This window comes from Diospyros lotus, chromosome 10, assembly GCF_014633365.1.
Source record: "Diospyros lotus cultivar Yz01 chromosome 10, ASM1463336v1, whole genome shotgun sequence".
Classification (NCBI taxonomy): Eukaryota; Viridiplantae; Streptophyta; class Magnoliopsida; order Ericales; family Ebenaceae; genus Diospyros; species Diospyros lotus.
The window spans coordinates 36075402-36093716 of record NC_068347.1 but is presented as its reverse complement, the minus strand read 5'-3'; the positions used below and the strand labels follow the sequence as shown (position 1 = coordinate 36093716).

General features: G+C 40.5%; 2 protein-coding genes and 1 pseudogene across 3 annotated transcripts in view; 2 read left to right on the top strand and 1 right to left on the bottom strand.

Moving 5' to 3' along the window:
- Positions 1-589: 589 nt before the first annotated feature.
- Positions 590-1351, top strand: LOC127811278 (uncharacterized). Its single transcript, XM_052350991.1, has one exon. It carries the CDS (start codon positions 590-592, stop codon positions 1349-1351), a length of 762 nt encoding a protein of 253 aa, XP_052206951.1.
- Positions 1352-3020: 1669 nt separating this feature from the next.
- Positions 3021-8587, top strand: LOC127811959 (uncharacterized; annotated as a pseudogene).
- Positions 8588-16595: 8008 nt separating this feature from the next.
- The window catches only part of LOC127811491 (proteasome subunit alpha type-2-B), a 34797-nt gene continuing 33077 nt past the window's right edge, over positions 16596-18315 (bottom strand). For both annotated transcript variants that reach the window (XM_052351403.1, XM_052351402.1), the window contains exons 10-12: positions 17533-17595; positions 16985-17050; positions 16596-16887 (exon numbers count right to left, since the gene is read on the bottom strand). In XM_052351403.1, coding sequence (XP_052207363.1) covers positions 16839-16887; positions 16985-17050; positions 17533-17595 — 178 coding nt within the window. In that variant the 3' untranslated portion in view covers positions 16596-16838. The remainder of the gene's footprint in view (positions 16888-16984; positions 17051-17532; positions 17596-18315) is intronic.

The window sequence follows — 18315 nt, the reverse complement described above, 5'->3', positions numbered from 1 at the left end:
GGGCCAACAGAATCATAGCCCAGCTAGCCCAAAGTCTCATGGCAACTTTCACAAGCAACGAATGCAAGCCCAGCAAGGATTCAGCCCATTTCAGCCTAACAGCAAGCTTGGTTTGCAGCCCAAAAAATCATGGGCTGATGTCGCAGATGTTAGGGCCCATCGATCTCCCACACGATTGGATTTTTTCCCGCCGTTAGGTACGCAATCTGAAGTCCCTCTTGTTAAATTACCTAGCGATGTTATTGATGAATGCACTGAATATTGGATGAATACGCTGGTTGGATATTTTATTGAAAAGCGGTTGCCCTTCCCGGTTGTTCAAAATATTGCCAAGCATTTGTGGCAAAGCCATGGTCTTATAGAGGTGCTTTCAAATAATAGTGGATTTTACTTCTTTCGATTTGATTCCCAAGAAAGTATGTTAAAGATTTTTTATGATGGGCCATATCATTTTGTAGGTCGCCCATTTATTATTAAATGCTGGGAACCAGGTATGAATTTAGCAAAGGATTCCCACTCTTCCATCCCCTTGTGGATTAAGATTCATAACCTACCCTTAGAAGGCTAGTCATTAAAAGGAATTTCTATAATGGAAAATCACATAGGAAGACCATTATATGCTGACCCTATGACACAGGATAGATCAAGATTAGGATATGCTAGGGTGTGTGTTGATGTTAATGTCTACTCCAAATTTCCCCAGTTTATAGATATAGATCAGGGCTATGATGAAGCCTCTGGTGAACGTCGCATATCTAGGCTCCAAATAGAATATCAATGGATTCCTTCGATTTGTTCACATTGTAAGATTTTTGGTCACTTAGATTCTCAGTGCCCAAAGAAACCTAAAATAGACCCTAATAATGTTGAAGGTAGTAAGAAAGCAGATGAGGGAGATGGCTTCACTAAAGTGAAAAGTAAGAGAGGTAAGGCCCAAGATAAGGGAAAAGAAGTCAGTTCGTCACCTAGGTCGATTGCTCTTGATTATGCTTCTATGACCATGGCAGAGTGTCTTGAGTTCCATACCGTTACAGTTCCTTATGACCCTAAGGATGTTGATGCTCAAATTAAAAATCATTTTTGTGCTCTTGCAGAAGAAGATAAGGATGTTCCCTCTCCTATGGAGTCAGATGGAGAGGTAGCAGAAGAAAATTATCGAGAAATTTTGAGTGACGGAGATGGTAGCGAGGGTCAGATCTCAGAGCCTGAGCGGGTTGAGAGCGTTAGTTCAGATGGGCACCATTCCAAGACTAGATCTCAAGCTAAAAGAGACAGGAAGAAGATGCGTGAGCAAGGTGAACAGAAGCCTGGGTCGGCGAGTTCAGACCCGATCTCCCAAGAGTGTCAATGATGCAGATTGCTTCATGGAACATCAGGGGTCTAAATCAAGCCACTAAAAAATACGAGGTGCGATCATTTATCTCTTTTCATAAGTTGAAGCTTATTGCTCTTTTAGAGACTAAAGTCCAAGAAAGGCACTGATGAGATCAATGGAGCTGTAAAAGATGCCAAAGATCCTTTAAGCCTACAAGGAGGTCCAATCACAAGAGCAAAGGCAAAGAAAATGAGAGAGACACTCAACGGGCTAATTGAAGACATTCGAGCCAAACAAGGCTTTACTGATGCATCCACCAATTGGAAGACAACAAGTGGAAGTCAAGCCTATGTCCATTTAATCAGCATGCTAGCCCATTAGAAGATGACATGTGGCAGCATTTAGAAGATGACACGTGGCACCCAAGATTATGTCTATGTGTAGCTGGCTAACAAAATAGTTGTTTAATTTCTTAAATTACATTATGGAGGGTACCAGCCATTAAGGTAGTAGTGTGTTGCTGGTAGTTATTGAGCATTTGGGAAGTGGGTAGTTATTAGGTTAATGGGTAGTTATCTCAAGTTGATAGTTGTTTCATATTTGTTTTTCTATTTAAAGGGAATTGTAAACACTTCAAAAGGTTGGTTAATTTTCGTGATTATTGAAAGGAGAACTTTCTCACTTGGTTTTTCCAAGAACTCAAGACTTATCAAGATTGTTCCAATCTTGTGGCGTCCAATTTCCAAGGCTTATCGCTCCCAACTTCTTCTCTTATTCTGGAGTGTGGCGTCTATATCATTCTTTTTCTTATTTTGTTTCGTTTACTTGAATCTGGTTTGGCTTTCTTGGGATGATGCTCAACTTGTTCGTGGGCTTTTAGATGCAACCAAAGGGATCTTCATAGGCTCGCATCAGTTTTGGTATCAGAGCCAGGTTCTAAATCAGGTTCGAAACACATTAAAAAAAAAAAAAATTTCAAGTTGTTGGAATCTATTAATTTCCAGATTCTGATTAGGTTGCATTCTTGCTATTTCCTTTGTTCTTGTTGTTTTCTTCTTTTCCACCCTTTGATTTTTTGTTCTCGTTGGTTCTTGTTTTTCATCCTTTGACTTTATCCTTACTGTACTTCTTTTTCTCGTTCCTTGATTTGTGACTATACTTAAGTTCTTCCATTGGTATTAAATCCTTACTTGGTTACCTTTGATGCCTTGTGATCTGTTCATCTTGATTTTGTGAACTCTAATCACCTTCATTGTTACCGTTTGTGTGAATCAACTAAACCCACACACCTATAAAAGCATATCTCTATTCATCTTGATTTCAAGAATCAAACTTCAGATAGTGGAATTTTCGTGCTTATAAAAAAAAAAAAAAAAAAAAAAAAGAGTTTCAGTCAAGCACGTAAAAAAAAAAAAAAAAAAAAAAAATACACAACAAATCAGTGGGTACATAGCATTTCAACACACAGACAAATCTGGTTGTTTTTCTAATGTTCTAAATTCATCAATTGTGATTAAATTCTGTGTTCAAAATTTATTCAATTCTGTGTTCCTTCTTCAATCTAACCTGGTTATACTCTTTGCAAATTGGGTTGCCATAGATTTCACTTTCTTGATTATAGTTGTTGAGTTCTTTCAAAAGCTAATTGAGAAAGTTGAGTGGTAAAAGGCAAGAGTGTGAGCTTATTAAAAGAAAAAGCCAATAAATAGTGATATACACGAGGGTTGAGTGAATCAAACAAATTGAGAGAAAACACGTGAGGGAGTGCTTGTGAGGTTATATTTGAATCTTTATGCAGGTTACTAACATGGACCCAAAAGACAAGGGAGTTCGAGAAGAGGGGAGTAGTGACAATTCATTTGTGATCCAAGCAATGCAACAACACTTTGAACGCTTCAATGTTATGTTTGGAGAATTGACTGACAGAATAGAAAGAATAGAAAAGCAAGAAGTTGGCCCAACTGATGTGAGAAGAAGACCAGCTCGTGAAAGTGCTAACTTGGGGAGACAAAGTCATCTTGATGGATATGAGGATGATGAAGAAGATGACCTAAACTTTGATGATCAATCTACTTTGCCTAGATTCGGCCACAGATTTGGAAGAAGAAATGTGAGGAGGCCGAGAACTCTAGATCGAGATGGAGATGATGAGCAAGAATTTGAGGATCAAGCCACAAACAGATTGGGCAATGAACGGGCTAACAGATTTGGTGGGAGGAATCCAGTAAGAAGGGATACCTATGATCGTGACTTGGGGAGCATTAAAATGAATATTCCTTCATTTCAAGGAAAGAATGATCCGGAAGCCTATTTGGAGTGGGAAAAGAAAGTGGAACTTGTGTTTGACTGTCATAACTACTCTGAAGTCAAAAAGGTAAAACTTGCTGCTGTTGAATTTACTGATTATGCTATAATTTGGTGGGATCAAGTTGTTTTGAATAGGAGAAGAAACCGTGAACAGCCTGTGGACACTTGGGAACAAATGAAGTCAATCATGAGAAAGAGGTTTATTCCAAGTCATTACTATCGAGACTTGTTCCAGCGGCTACAAGGCCTTACTCAAGGTGCCCGAAATGTGGAGGATTACCACAAGGAAATGGAGGTTGCCATGATTCGAGCCAATGTGGAGGAAGATAGGGAGGCAACCATGGCTAGGTTTTTACAAGGGCTAAATAGAGACATTGCCAATGTGGTAGAGCTACAACATTATGTTGAGCTAGAGGATATGTTACACATGGCCATGAAAGTTGAGAGGCAACTCAAAAGAAAAGGTGTTGTACGGGTGGGACAGATTTCGGGTTCATCCTCAACTTGGAAACCAAATTGGAGCAAAAGGGAGGAAAAGGCAGATCTTAAAACCAAATTCGAGCCTAAGTCTTACAAGGGCAAGGAAGTGGGTCCTAGCAAGGAGAAAGGTACTTTTGAGCCTCAATCTAATAGAAATCGGGATATAAAATGTTTTAAGTGTTTAGGCAAGGGACATATTGCATCTCAATGTCCAAACAAGAGGACAATGGTTTTAAGGAACAATGGAGAGGTTGAAACTGAAAGTGAGACAGAGGCTGAATCTTTACCACTAATGGATGAGAGTGATGGAGAAGAGCATCCCGTGAATGGAGTTGTTTTGGTGACAAGGAGAGCTTTAAACTTGCAGGCAAGAGAAGAGAATGAGGTGCAACGTGACAACATTTTTCACACAAGGTGCCACATCAAAGAAAGAGTGTGTAGAATGATTATTGATGGAGGAAGCTGCACCAATGTAGCTAGCACGGAATTGGTGGAGAAGTTGAATTTACCAACTCAAACACATCCCCGACCATACAAGCTATAATGGCTGAATGATTGTGGTGAGATTAAGGTAAATAAACAAGTGCTAGTTTCATTTTCCATTGGAAGGTACTGTGACAAGGTTCTTTGTGATGTTGTGCCAATGCAAGCTGGTCATATCCTATTGGGGAGGCCATGGCAGTTTGATAGGCGGGTCAAGCATGATGGATACACTAACAAATACTCTTTTGTAATGAATGGGAAGTCTGTTACCCTTGTACCCTTGACACCCCAACAGATATATGAAGATCAGATGAGGGTTAAAAAAGAGAATGAAAAGAAAAGAGGGAGTGAGAACGAGGGAAATAAAAAAAAGGAAGAGCAAAAGAGTAAGGAAGAAGAGAGTGAATCTGAGGGGATTCAAAAGGAGAGAAATTCAGAGAGAAGAAAAAACAATGAGAGTAAAAAGGAAAGAAATTCAGAGAGTGGAAAGGGAAAAATAGAGAGAAAAAAAGGAAGTTTTTATGCAAAAGAGGGAGATGTGAGGAGTGCTTTTTATGCTAGGCAGCCTATGTTTGTACTCTTGTACAAAGAGGCTTGCTTAAATACTAATGAATTTGACCTTTCTTTGCCTAGTATTGTTAAATCTCTTTTGCAGGAGTTTGATGACGTCTTTCCCAATGATATTCCAAGTGGTTTGCCACCTTTGAGGGGAATAGAGCATCAAATAGATTTCATCCCAGGAGCATCAATTCCTAACCGACCAGCTTACAGGAGCAATCCCGAGGAAACGAAGGAGCTCCAAAGGCAAGTTGAGGAACTTTTAGCAAAGGGATATGTAAGAGAGAGTATGAGTCCATGTGCGGTTCCGGTCTTACTTGTGCCTAAAAAGGATGGGACATGGAGGATGTGCGTGGATTGTCGAGCCATCAACCAAATCACTGTAAAGTATCGCCATCCCATTCCTAGATTAGATGACATGTTAGATGAATTGCATGGTTCATGTATCTTTTCTAAAATTGATTTAAAAAGTGGATATCACCAGATTAGAATGAGGGAAGGAGATGAATGGAAAACCGCTTTTAAGACAAAATATGGCTTATATGAGTGGTTAGTGATGCCCTTTGGGTTAACTAATGCCCCTAGTACATTCATGAGGTTGATGAACCATATTTTGCGTCCTTTTATAGGCAAGTTTGTAGTGGTTTACTTTGATGACATCCTAATCTATAGCAAGACCTTAGATGAGCATCTAGAGCATTTGCAAAATGTTCTAAGTGTTTTGCGAAAAGAGAAGTTATTTGCTAACCTCAAGAAGTGTTCCTTTTGCACAAATCAAATTGTGTTCTTAGGATATGTTGTAAATGATAAAGGGGTTGAGGTAGATGGGGAGAAAGTTAAAGCAATCAAAGAATGGCCTACACCTAAATCTATCACCGAAGTGCGAAGTTTCCATGGCCTAGCAAGTTTCTATAGAAGATTTGTTAGGGATTTTAGTACTTTAGCCGCACCCTTGACTGAGGTTATTAAAAAGAGTGTGGGTTTTAAGTGGGGAAGTGAGCAAGAAAGAGCTTTTAATTTGATCAAAGAGAAATTAAGTTCTGCACCAATACTTGCCTTACCCAATTTTTCTAAAACCTTTGAGGTTGAGTGTGATGCTTCGGGTATTGGCATTGGAGCTGTCTTAATGCAGGAGCGGCACCCCATTGCATTTTTCAGTGAGAAGCTAAATGGAGCAGCCCTTAACTACCCTACATATGATAAGGAGCTGTATGCCTTGGTTCGGACCTTGGAGACATGGCAGCACTATTTATGGCCGAAGGAGTTTGTCATACACACTGATCATGAATCCTTGAAGCACTTGAAAGGACAAGGGAAGCTGAACAAACGACATGCAAAATGGTTAGAATTCATTGAGACCTTTCCTTATGTGATCAAATATAAACAAGGAAAAGAAAATGTGGTTGCAGATGCATTATCTCGCAGGTATGCGCTTATTTCAACTTTGAATGCTAAATTGCTAGGATTTGAATTTATTAAAGACTTGTATCCTAGTGATCCAGATTTTGCTAATGTTTATGAGGCTTGTGAGAAAATGGCTTTTGGGAAATTTTATAGGCATGAGGGGTATTTATTTAGAGAGAACAGAATGTGTGTGCCTATAAGTTCTTTGAGAGAATTACTTGTGCGGGAGGCTCATGGGGGTGGCCTAATGGGACATTTTGGAGTGAGAAAAACATTAGATGTATTAACTGAGCATTTCTTTTGGCCACATATGCGACGGGATGTTGAGAGGGTTTGTGGAAAGTGTATCACTTGTAAACAAGCCAAATCAAGCGTTTCACCCCATGGTCTATATACTCCTTTACCTATTCCGAGCGAACCTTGGGTTGACCTTTCTATGGATTTTGTATTGGGTTTACCTAGGTCTAAGAGGGGGAAAGATTCTGTTTTTGTTGTTGTTGATAGGTTCTCCAAGATGGCACATTTCATTCCATGCCATAAATCAGATGATGCTAACAACATTGCAGATTTGTTCTTTAAAGAGATTGTTCGTTTGCATGGCATGCCAAAGACTATAGTCTCGGATCGAGATGCTAAATTCTTAAGCTACTTTTGGAAGACATTGTGGGGTAAGTTGGGAACAAAAATTTTATTTTCTACTACTTGCCACCCACAAACGGATGGACAAACTGAAGTAGTGAATCGTACTTTGTCTACTCTATTGCGTGCCATCATTCAAAAGAATTTGAAGAATTGGGAAGAATGCTTACCACATGTGGAATTTGCATATAATCGTAGTGTCCATTCTGCCACTAACCATTCCCCATTTGAGGTAGTTTATGGTTTTAATCCGCTAACTCCATTGGATTTATTACCTTTACCACTTGTTGAGTGTGTAAATTTATATGGAAAGCAAAAGGCAGAAATGGTGAAACAACTGCACGAGAAAGTCCGACAGCAAATTCAAAAACGAACCGAGCAATATGTTACACAAGCCAACAAAGGTCGAAAGAAACTAGTTTTTGAACCAGGCGATTGGGTTTGGGTACATATGCGCAAAGAGAGATTCCCAGCTCAAAGGCGTTCTAAGTTGCATCCTAGGGGTGATGGACCATTTCAAGTGATTACTAGGATCAATGACAATGCTTACAAGTTGGACCTACCTGGTGAGTATAATATTAGTGCTACCTTTAATGTTTCTGACTTAACTCCTTTTGATGTAGGTGATGATTCGTGGACGAATCCTCTTGAGGAGAGGGGGACTGATGAGATCAATGGAGCTGTAAAACATGCCAAAGATCCTTTAAGCCTACAAGGAGGTCCAATCACAAGAGCAAAGGCAAAGAAAATGAGAGAGACACTCAACGGGCTAATTGAAGACATTCGAGCCAAACAAGGCTTTACTGATGCATCCACCAATTGGAAGACAACAAGTGGAAGTCAAGCCTATGTCCATTTAATCAGCATGCTAGCCCATTAGAAGATGACATGTGGCAGCATTTAGAAGATGACACGTGGCACCCAAGATTATGTCTATGTGTAGCTGGCTAACAAAATAGTTGTTTAATTTCTTAAATTACATTATGGAGGGTACCAGCCATTAAGGTAGTGGTGTGTTGCTGGTAGTTATTGAGCATTTGGGAAGTGGGTAGTTATTAGGTTAATGGGTAGTTATCTCAAGTTGGTAGTTGTTTCATATTTGTTTTTCTATTTAAAGGGAATTGTAAACACTTCAAAAGGTTGGTTAATTTTCGTGATTATTGAAAGGAGAACTTTCTCACTTGGTTTTTCCAAGAACTCAAGACTTATCAAGATTGTTCCAATCTTGTGGCGTCCAATTTCCAAGGCTTATCGCTCCCAACTTCTTCTCTTATTCTGGAGTGTGGCGTCTATATCATTCTTTTTCTTATTTTGTTTCGTTTACTTGAATCTGGTTTGGCTTTCTTGGGATGATGCTCAACTTGTTCGTGGGCTTTTAGATGCAACCAAAGGGATCTTCATAGGCTCGCATCAGGCATGCTACGGATGTCTCTCACAATGTCATACCTTCTTGGAATTGGGACTTCAATTATAACATCTGTGATGGGGGTCGTATTTGGATAGGTTATGACCTGAACGCCCTTAGTGTGCGAACCTTATTCAAGTCGGACCAGGTTATCCATGTCAAAGTGACGAGTGCTGAGATCCCAATCCCTTTCGTCCTGTCTTGTATTTACGCAAGGAATGAGGAGGTGGACCAATCCAGATTATAGAACTCCCTCACAGGTCTTAGGGTGACAGCTTCTTCTAACCCTTGGCTTCTTTTGGGGGATTTTAATGTGTCGTAATAATTCTGAGATGAGGGGTGGAAACACCTCTTTCTCTTTAGGTATGCGCAGGTTTAATGATTTCCTTTTGTCTGCCTCTCTTCAGGATTTGGCTTATAGTGGCCCTAAATTGACATGGTCTAATAAGAGGTTTGGTGATGAGTGTATCCTTAGGAAGTTAGATCGAACCCTAGTCAACGATGACTGGATTGCCCATTATTCAGAAAGCAAGGCCCTCTTTCTCCAACCAGGGATCTCTGACCATAACCCTGTTGTGGTGGCCTTGGGTGAAGATCTTCAGCATAAGGGTAGCCCATTTAGGTTCCTCAACCACCTTTTCGATCACCCCTTCTTCCTGGATAGGGTGGAAGCTAGTTGGAATAGGTGGATCCCTGGAGTTCCCATGTTTCAAGTTGTCCAAAAGCTCAAAGTGGTCAAGAATGCCATGAAGACCCTTAATAGGTCTAGGAGGCATGTTTCTGACCTGGTTTTGTCTCTTAGAAATCACTTACTCTGTACCCAACAACGGTTGCAGGATAATCCCCATGACCCTGTCCTTCACCAGCAAGAGCTAGAGTTGAATAGGGACTATTTAGTGGCTCTTGCGCAAAAGTCTGACCACTTCCGCCTTCGTGCTCGTATTAGGTGGTCAGCTGAGGGAGATCGTTGTTCCTGATTCTTCTTCCAATCCATGCTCGCTAGGCGTAATAATCACCGTATTATGAACCTCCTGAGAGATAATGGCACTATCACAAATTCCAAAGAGGAGGTTGAGGAAGCTTTAGTCTCCTATTTCCATAATCTTTATGGGCAAAGCCCTCGGAACTCTCCCCTTAACCCCATTGATGTGACCCCCTTCATTGACAAGCATTTGGATGAAGACCAATGGGTGGGGCTTATTGTTGAGGTCTTAGCCGAAGAAGTTAAGGCTGCCCTCTTCAGTATGGGCGATGATAAAGCCCCTGGGCCTGATGGATTCACAGCTAAGTTTTTTAAAAAAATCTTGGGAGATCGTGGGTGTGGACGTGGTGAAGGCTATCCAAAGCTTTTTCACCTCTAGTCGCCTCTTGGGCCAGGTTAATGCAACCATTATTAGTCTCATTCCCAAGGTTCCTTACCCTGAGACGCCATCCCAATTTAGGCCTATTTCTTGTTGTAATGTCTTGTATAAAGTCATAACCAAAATCTTGGCTAATAGGATTAAGCCGGTGCTCTCTGGTTTGGTGGATGTGTCCCAAGCAGCCTTTGTGCCTGGGCGCTCGATAGGGGATAATGTTCTGCTCGCTTAAGAGTTGGTTTTTCAATACCATCTACATAAGGGGTCCCCCCGTTGTGCTATGAAAGTCAACCTTGCTAAGGCTTATGACACAGTTGAGTGGGACTTTCTCCTAATGACCCTTCATTTGATGAACTTCCCTCCTCAATTTTGCGGCTGGATTCGCGAGTGTATCACGACCCCCCGCTATTTGATTAAGATCAATGGTCAGTTATATGGTTTCTTCCCTGGGGGTAGGGGGTTGAGGCAAGGGGATCCCCTGTCCCCTTACCTCTTTGTTCTAGTTATGCAAGTCCTGCAAGGTATTGTCAGGCACCACTCGAGGGCTTCAAACTTTCAATACCATTGGAAATGTGATCAGACTAAGCTGGTGATGCTCATGTTTGCAGATGATTTGCTCCTGTTCTCTCATGGCGATCCCTCCTCGGTCAGCATCTTGAAGTCATGCTTGGAGCGTTTTTCCTCTCTGTCTGGCCTAGTTGCCAATCCATCCAAGAGTAATTGTTTCGTCTCTTGCAAGGACCCATCCCTTCGTGAAGCTATTTATAATGCCTCTGGTTTTCGGAGAGGGAATCTACCTATGAGATACTTGGGGGTTCCTCTTCTCTCTTCTAAGCTCTCCTAGGGAGATTGTCAAACCGTTATTGATAGAGTGAGGAATAAGATTTGTGCTTGGCGCAGCAGGGCTCTCTCATTTGGGGGTCGATTGCAGTTAGCGTAGTCAGTCCTTTCCACTATCTATGTGTATTGGGCCTCGGTGTTTATCCTCATAAAGTGAAAGTGGCTTGGCACGACATTTGTTGCCCGAAGAGGCAGGGTGGCCTTGGCCTTAAGCCTCTCTATGTTTGGAATTAATCTCTGGTAGCCAAGCTCATATGGTGCTTGCTGGTTGGGGATAGGGAATCCTTATGGGCGAACTGGGTGCACACTTATCAGGTAAAAGGAACTTGCTTTTGGCTCCTAAAGACTATGTATGCCTGCCCATGGTATTGAAGGAAGCTGCTCTTATTACGAGGAATTCTGAAACCTTTTTTTGGGTGGAGGATTGGGGACGGTTTTAGCACATTCTTTTGGTATGATCAGTGGCACCCGATGGGGGTTCTCATTAATCGCTTCCCTCGCCAATTACCTCGTCAAGTAGGTATCCCTATTTTGGCTAAGGTTTCAGATTTTATAAAGGATGACGCCTAGACTCCGATGGAGACCCTTAGTTCTATCTCCCCTGATCTCTGTGGTAACCACCTTCCTAGTTTGCCTCGCCCTGGCCGCCATGATGAGCCTTATTAGCTTCTGGCCGCAAACGGGCTCTTCTCAGTTAAGACTGCTTTTCAGGCGATTCAAGCTCAGCGCTCCCAAGTTCCTTGGTATCGTTTAGTTTGGTTGTCTGTTAGTATTCACGCCTACTCATTTATCCTTTGGCTTGCAATTCGAGAACGCTTATTTACTCTTGATCGTATTAACTTGTTCTTGGCTCCCGAATAAATGTTTTCTTTGCAGGGCGGATGCTGAGAGACATAGCCATCTTTTCTTCCAGTGTAGCTACTCGCAAGAGGTGCTGTCTTTCTTCCGTAAATCGAAGAAATTCAGCTGGCCTTGGCACAGGTGGGATACTGGAGTCCTTTAGGTTGCGACTAGATGGAGTGGCAAGAGTCCCTGGCAGGTGGCGAACAGATTAGTGCTTCATGCTATGGTTTATTTTATATGGAGGGAGCGCAACAACAGGTGTTTTCGAGATCAGGAGAGATCAGCTTCTCAATTGGCTCATTTGATTCAGTGTGCTGTGTGGGCCCGACTGGCCACTATTTCCTTCAGGTCGTCCCTTCAGAGTCATGCTCTTCGTCATGTTTGGAGGCTTCCGAGAGACTAGACCTCTCTTCCCCGTTGAGATGTTTTGCTTTGGGGGCAGGATACGATGTCCATGGCGCCTCATCCTTGGTGCCAGTTCCCCCCCATGTTTATGTTTCGCTCATGCCCAGCCCACATGGGTTTATTGGTTTATTAGTCTCTAGACTGACAGAGATTCCGTCCGTCGCATTATCAGTTCGAGATGGATTACGTCTTTCTTGTGGCCAGTGTTTTTATACTGTACATATTTCATGTTCTGTCACTTTTTACATTTTTTTACTTTTTCCTTTCTTGGCCCAGAAGGTGATTGGTGATTTGTTGTTGCCTCTGGTTTTTTGCTAGTCCGAGGTATGCCCTGACCTTGGTTTGTAGCCTTTTGGCCGGTTTTGTTTTATACATCTCTTATTTACAGGAAAAAAAAAACCCTAACCCTGAACCCCTAACCCCGAACCCCGACCCCCAACCCCCAACCCTAAACCCTAAACCCTGACCCCTGAACCCTGAACCCTAAACCGAGCTTCGGATCTTGATGGTGTATGGACTTTCTTTGGCGAGGCCGTTTGGGCCTTCTGGGCTTCGAGCGATTGGGCCGGCCCATTGGACTAAGTCTGGCTCATGAGGAATGATGCGGGAAATACGTATAACAGAAATTAAAAAAGGTGATTTGTTTTGAGTTGTAAAAGAATTTGATTTGTTTTCAGTTCACTGGACCGACCAGATCGCTGGCCTAAAACCTCCAGCTCGCATAAGTGGCAAAGTTGTTGAGAAGTCAGAAATAGGGTCCATTTGCTTTATCTCCAACCACCCATGCTCCTCATAATGGGGATCTCACTCCCGATTTTGTGTAGGTGATAAGGGTTGTTTGTCCCCCATTATGTAATCATTATATTCCTATACGTTATCAAAATTGTAAAGGCCCCTCAAAGATAAATAGGAGTCAGAGATATCATGAGGGATAGAGACATAAAGAATAATCAGACACCGCCATTCTGAGAGAATAATCAAAGGGCGGTCATGGAGTAGGCATCGTTCTGGCCGAACCATGTAAAAAAACTCCTGTGTTGACTCATATCTAGAGCCCCTGTTTTCCTCTTCTTGGCACTCTAGACTTACTCACCGCGACCCAAAACGAATCAGGGTCGGCTAAAATTGAATGTCGATAATTTCTATTTCAAAAACTCAAATTATCATCATCATCACCATAAAACAAATCATAAAGCAAACATAAAAATTAAAGCAAAAGAAAGGAAATACGTACATGATTATATATGTATACATACGCGTAAAATAGCCAGCCACAACTGTCGCCGCCAATGGTTGTTGGTGACCACTGTCGGTTGGAAATTCCAACGACCATAGCCTATCATTAGAAATACCAAGTCAAGAAGGTCAACATATACAAAACCAAGCCAGATTTAACTGTTGGATTTTCGTAGATCTGATTTTTAATTTTCGTCTACAATAGAAACACACATTGTTAGTCGCCGGCAACCACCGTAGCCGGTGGTTTTCGGCGATCAGAGGCAACCACCCGACACCTACCAACATACCCAAAAACTAACAAGATCCAACGGTCGAATCTCCGTAGATCTAAGTTTAAACTTTCAGTTAAACCATAGTCATGTGTATATACATATATATCATGGATGTGTGCTAAAAATCACTATTGATAGAACTAAAAAACTTACCTCCTGATAGATCGAAGCTACTGCAATGAGGAGGCTCGTTTGCATGGGCGGGAGGGAGAGGGAGAGAGAGATGGTTGTTGGAGGTGAAAGGAGAGATACGACAAGAACGAGTCTTTAGAACACTGGAGGCTTGGTCGGGTTGAATGGACGAAAGAGAAAGAGCCACAGTCGGAAGGGGAAGAAGGGACAATGGAGACAAAGAGAGAGTTACGGCCGAAAGGAGAAGAAGGGATGGCAGAGAGAGAGAGAAAGAGTGCGTGCATGTGTGTGTGTGTGTGTGTCACGGCAGTAAGCCGATTTCAGCACAGAGAGAAAAAGAGAGAGAGAGATGGGGAGGTGAGAAATTTGAATTTTGTTAATGAAATGGGTTGCTCTTTCCATTGCAATAAATTGTGATTTTTCCGTATCAATATATCGCGATATATCGTAGGGTGGCATTGAGGGTAGCGTTGAGGATGGTCGAATAGCATTATCCATTGTTTAAATACAAAGTTGTTTAAATATATATATGTATGTATGTATGTTCATCCGAAGCCACCACTTCCGACCAAGTCAAATGAGTGCCAGCATATATTAATGTTTTGTTCAGACAAAAGCCATCCCAATCCTGACAATGCCCCTTCTAATTAATTGTTGGGGTAATAGCAGTAATTACATATAAAATCGGTACAAGAAAGCTGTAATTAATTGTCGAAGTAGACAACGCTATAACGAGCAAAGAAATTAATACAGATCAAGTTACGCAAAAATATTGTCCTAAAAACAGAATCGTCCTGCACCGACAGCTAGCAGACTACGACGATAGTCTTAACAAGATGAAATTATCTTATAGGTAGAACAACAGCCGAGAACTATCGGAGCTGGCAGAATTCGCAGTGGTGTATTTGGCTCTTTTGTTTGAAAGAAGAAAGATTGGAGAAATGAAATAAGCTCGCTGATTAACAGTGAGGAGATTCTAAAAATTTAACAGAAGAGAGAGATGGTGGAGCTCCAAAACAAGAATTTTTTTTTTCGCGCAACTTAAAGCTTGTGTATATATATATATATATATATATATATGCAAAGCATGGGACACCTGGACAGCCCGACACAATCACAGGAAAATGGAGGCAACCGTGCATAAATTGAGGAAAGCAACAGCAGGAAATTCGGAAAGCTACCTGGGACTGGGACCGCGACAGCACTCACTGGAGACATGGAGAGCATGGGATTAATATTAAAATAAAATAATATATTAAATAATTTTTTATTAAAAATATATTATTTTAGTCATATTGATCTGACCGGACGGATGATGGCGGCGCTTGCGTGTGGGTATGGTTTTGCCCGCTCACAAAATCTAGGTACCCTTTAAGGCCCAAACCTAATATCAAGATTTGGTCTATTTATACCCGCTTAGACTTTTTCACTGAGCAATGTGAGACAAACACTCCCACACACATTAACACATATACACTCACACATAACATTAATTTGCCTTTCTTTTCTAACCAGCCCCCACCTGTTGAAAATTGTTGGCTCCCAACTACCTTTGCTTGCCTCGTGGATGCCTTGCCTCTCTCAACTATGCATCTATGATTGATCTTTACCCACGTTGCTCCGCTTTTCTTTGCTTCTAATATCTCTTTCAAAGTGAAAACAATTAAATGCAGTTTTTGTATATAAGACTTGTCCATCTTAAGTTGTAAAATGTTTGTTGTTTTTCTAATTAAGATGTCGGTTTTAAAAAATTGGTTATGATCATTTTGCTTATGAAATACTGTTGTCGATTCCATTCACAGAATTCTTATTTTTTTTTAGAAATACTGTTGTCATATTGTTGGGTTATATGTAGTATTTGAAATTTTTAGAAAATAATGTTTTTTTAATTTTCAAAAAATGGCTTTTATTGTCATATTGGTGGGTCATTTTGTAGGAAAAGCCATTTTCGTTTCTATAAACAGCATGCTTGATATTGTTTTTCTTTTTCTTTCTTTTTTTTGTTGTTGCTGCACTGCAAAATAAAGGTTTAAATAACAACATCAAGAAACAGATTGTGGTATTATACTTCTTGCTTATTAATATATGTTAACAATAAGTAATATATGTAAATTCTATTATAGGCTATTTAGCTTTTAACTTCGTTCTTAAGAGTAAAACTGTAATTGAAGAGAAAATTATTGAAGGCTCAAAATGCAAGGGCATTCGTTTCTCTTCTTGGAAAATAAGACAAAAAGTATAACTCAGCTCAACTTGTCAAAGTGCCATCTTTTGTGAAGAAAATGAAAACAGCAAAACAAAGAATCTTGCTTTCGTTGAGAATCGGAAGCAAGACCTCCCCCTTATTGGACGGGTGCTCTAACCAACTGAGCTACGAAAGCCGCTGCTATTCTTTAGCTAATAATTTTAAACATATTTTTCCTCTGTGAATTTGGAACAGTATTGCATCCGTACATTACAGAAATTATACAGGGAGATCAAAACAATTCAATAGATAAGATTATTAAACACTGCACATTTAAGACCCTCTCCATCATCGCGCCTACTTATTTGTCTTCATTCCTCTCCAAGGCGACTGGCTGGCTTGCCTTTTGAGAGTAGAAAGTAAGGTGAGAAAAAAGTCATATTTATATATAACTTTACCATCTATCTTCAAAATCTGAGGATCATATTCACACTGTAACCTTAGCTTTTAACCCCGTAATTTTCCAATCTCAAAGCCAGCTTTATTATCATTACTACGGAAACTCACCCTCTTTTTTACTCTTCACCACCAGAAAATTGACTTGGCAAGATTCTTTCCCCAAACCGAATTTGGGTCGAGCAAACCCGGATTTGTTCTCCATGAACCCAGATTTAGGTTTGGCTGAACCAAAATAAACAAGTTGCCAAATAAACGAAGCAAGCCAAGCCGATGGAAAAAGCACAGCATCGAAACTGAAATAGAGATTGAAGCACAAATGTTTTAAGAAGTAGAACATGGGAGCCAGATGGCCATAGACAACAAATGTTCACCACAAATGTCCACCGGTTTTCAATTCATAATTTTCTACCAACAGAACCGGATATAGATTTTGTAGCAGAAAAACCCAGCTTCACACCAGGATTGCACGAGCCTTTACTTTACTGACAAGATAGATAGATATCAATGCTTTAAGCTACTCAACTTCCTCCAGGTAATCGGCAATTTCAGATGGTGTTAGCACTCTGCCATTCAAACAAAAACATGACCAAGTGATCATTCACCCCAAACATGGCAGAGTCAAGGACTCAAAACCACCAGGAAATAACAGGGGAAACTTACCTAAATTTTTTGTCAGTGCCAATTATCCCAATCTCGATGTTCTTTTCAGAGATCTGCCCTTCAAATCTGGAGAAATACATCAAAGACAGAGGTTACAAAAGGGCATTCAAAATGGTAAAGACGAGAAAAGGGCTAAGTTTTGATTCTTTTGAATGGCACCAAATGCCAAACCCATATTCCTGTGGCAGCACATGCCAAAAGATAAAAGAGTTCTATAGGATCGTGAAGAACATAGTAGTACAGAACTTGAATATATTTTATATTTGTTTACACTTGCACCCTACTGACAAGTCTTTGGATGCATTCATCCCTTCGAAACAAAAATTTATTAAATCATTTTTTAGGTGGAAATGGTCTATCCCAGTCCACCCAAAATAAATATGTTTGCAAAGAACGAAGGCCTAAAAGATTTGTTAAAAGAAAACATCTAACACTGAGCAGGGAAAATATTCATGCACAGATAGAGGAGCCTGAGCATGATAATCAAAGAGAAAAAATTTCATAAGCAGCCCTTATTTCTCATGCATTAGAAAAGTTCATTTTCTTACCCCTCCTTCAGGGTCAAGATTGCCGTGTGGACAGCATCATCAAGCTCCATGTCATCCGTGTACCTGCACAAAACATTCAAATTAAGTCCATATCATGAATTAAGACTAAAGGACTGGTTCAACACGATTTCTAGAAAACAAATATCAAATTTGACTGCATTCATACAACTTCAAAGTACATACAGCAAAGCCCAAGGCCTCTCTGGTTTAGAAAGAGAAGGGAGAAAATGACAATCACTTTAGAAGACCATTTAGAGATTACCATGCCATATAAATAGCAAGAATCATTTGGAGCTGATCAAATTAATCTCCCTCAATCAAAGAAAAAGATAAAACAAACCCAACCAAAAAAAATACCATTTCTGTGAGATGTAAACTTAATCATAAAAGAAAAGAGAGCTAATGCATCAGCAAGAAGCATTTCACAATGTTGAATAATTGTTTTATGGGTTTGGAAGAATTAGCCAAAATTGAAATTCAACAAAATACAAAAATGACAATTTGGCAGCCAACAAATACAAAAGATTTTGTGAAAGCTTTAGCAGTTAGGAAGCTACAAGCCATGGACATCACAGTTTACACTATAATGGTCATACCTAGATGAAGGTAACAAACAATAGAGAAAAAAGTTCATGCTGAAAGCTCAGGTAAAGTAAGAACTGATATGATTAGGTGAAAATGGTGACATAGAAATAGAATCCCATGATCCAGTCAAGTTTCAACCGTCAACCATTCATAGGATTTTTCAATTCACTAGTCAAGCCAAAAACGAGTTAGCAAAAG

Excerpts from the sequence above, each read along its gene's own strand:
- LOC127811278 (XM_052350991.1), top strand. The coding sequence starts at position 590 with ATGGAAAATCACATAGGAAGACCATTATATGCTGACCCTATGACACAG.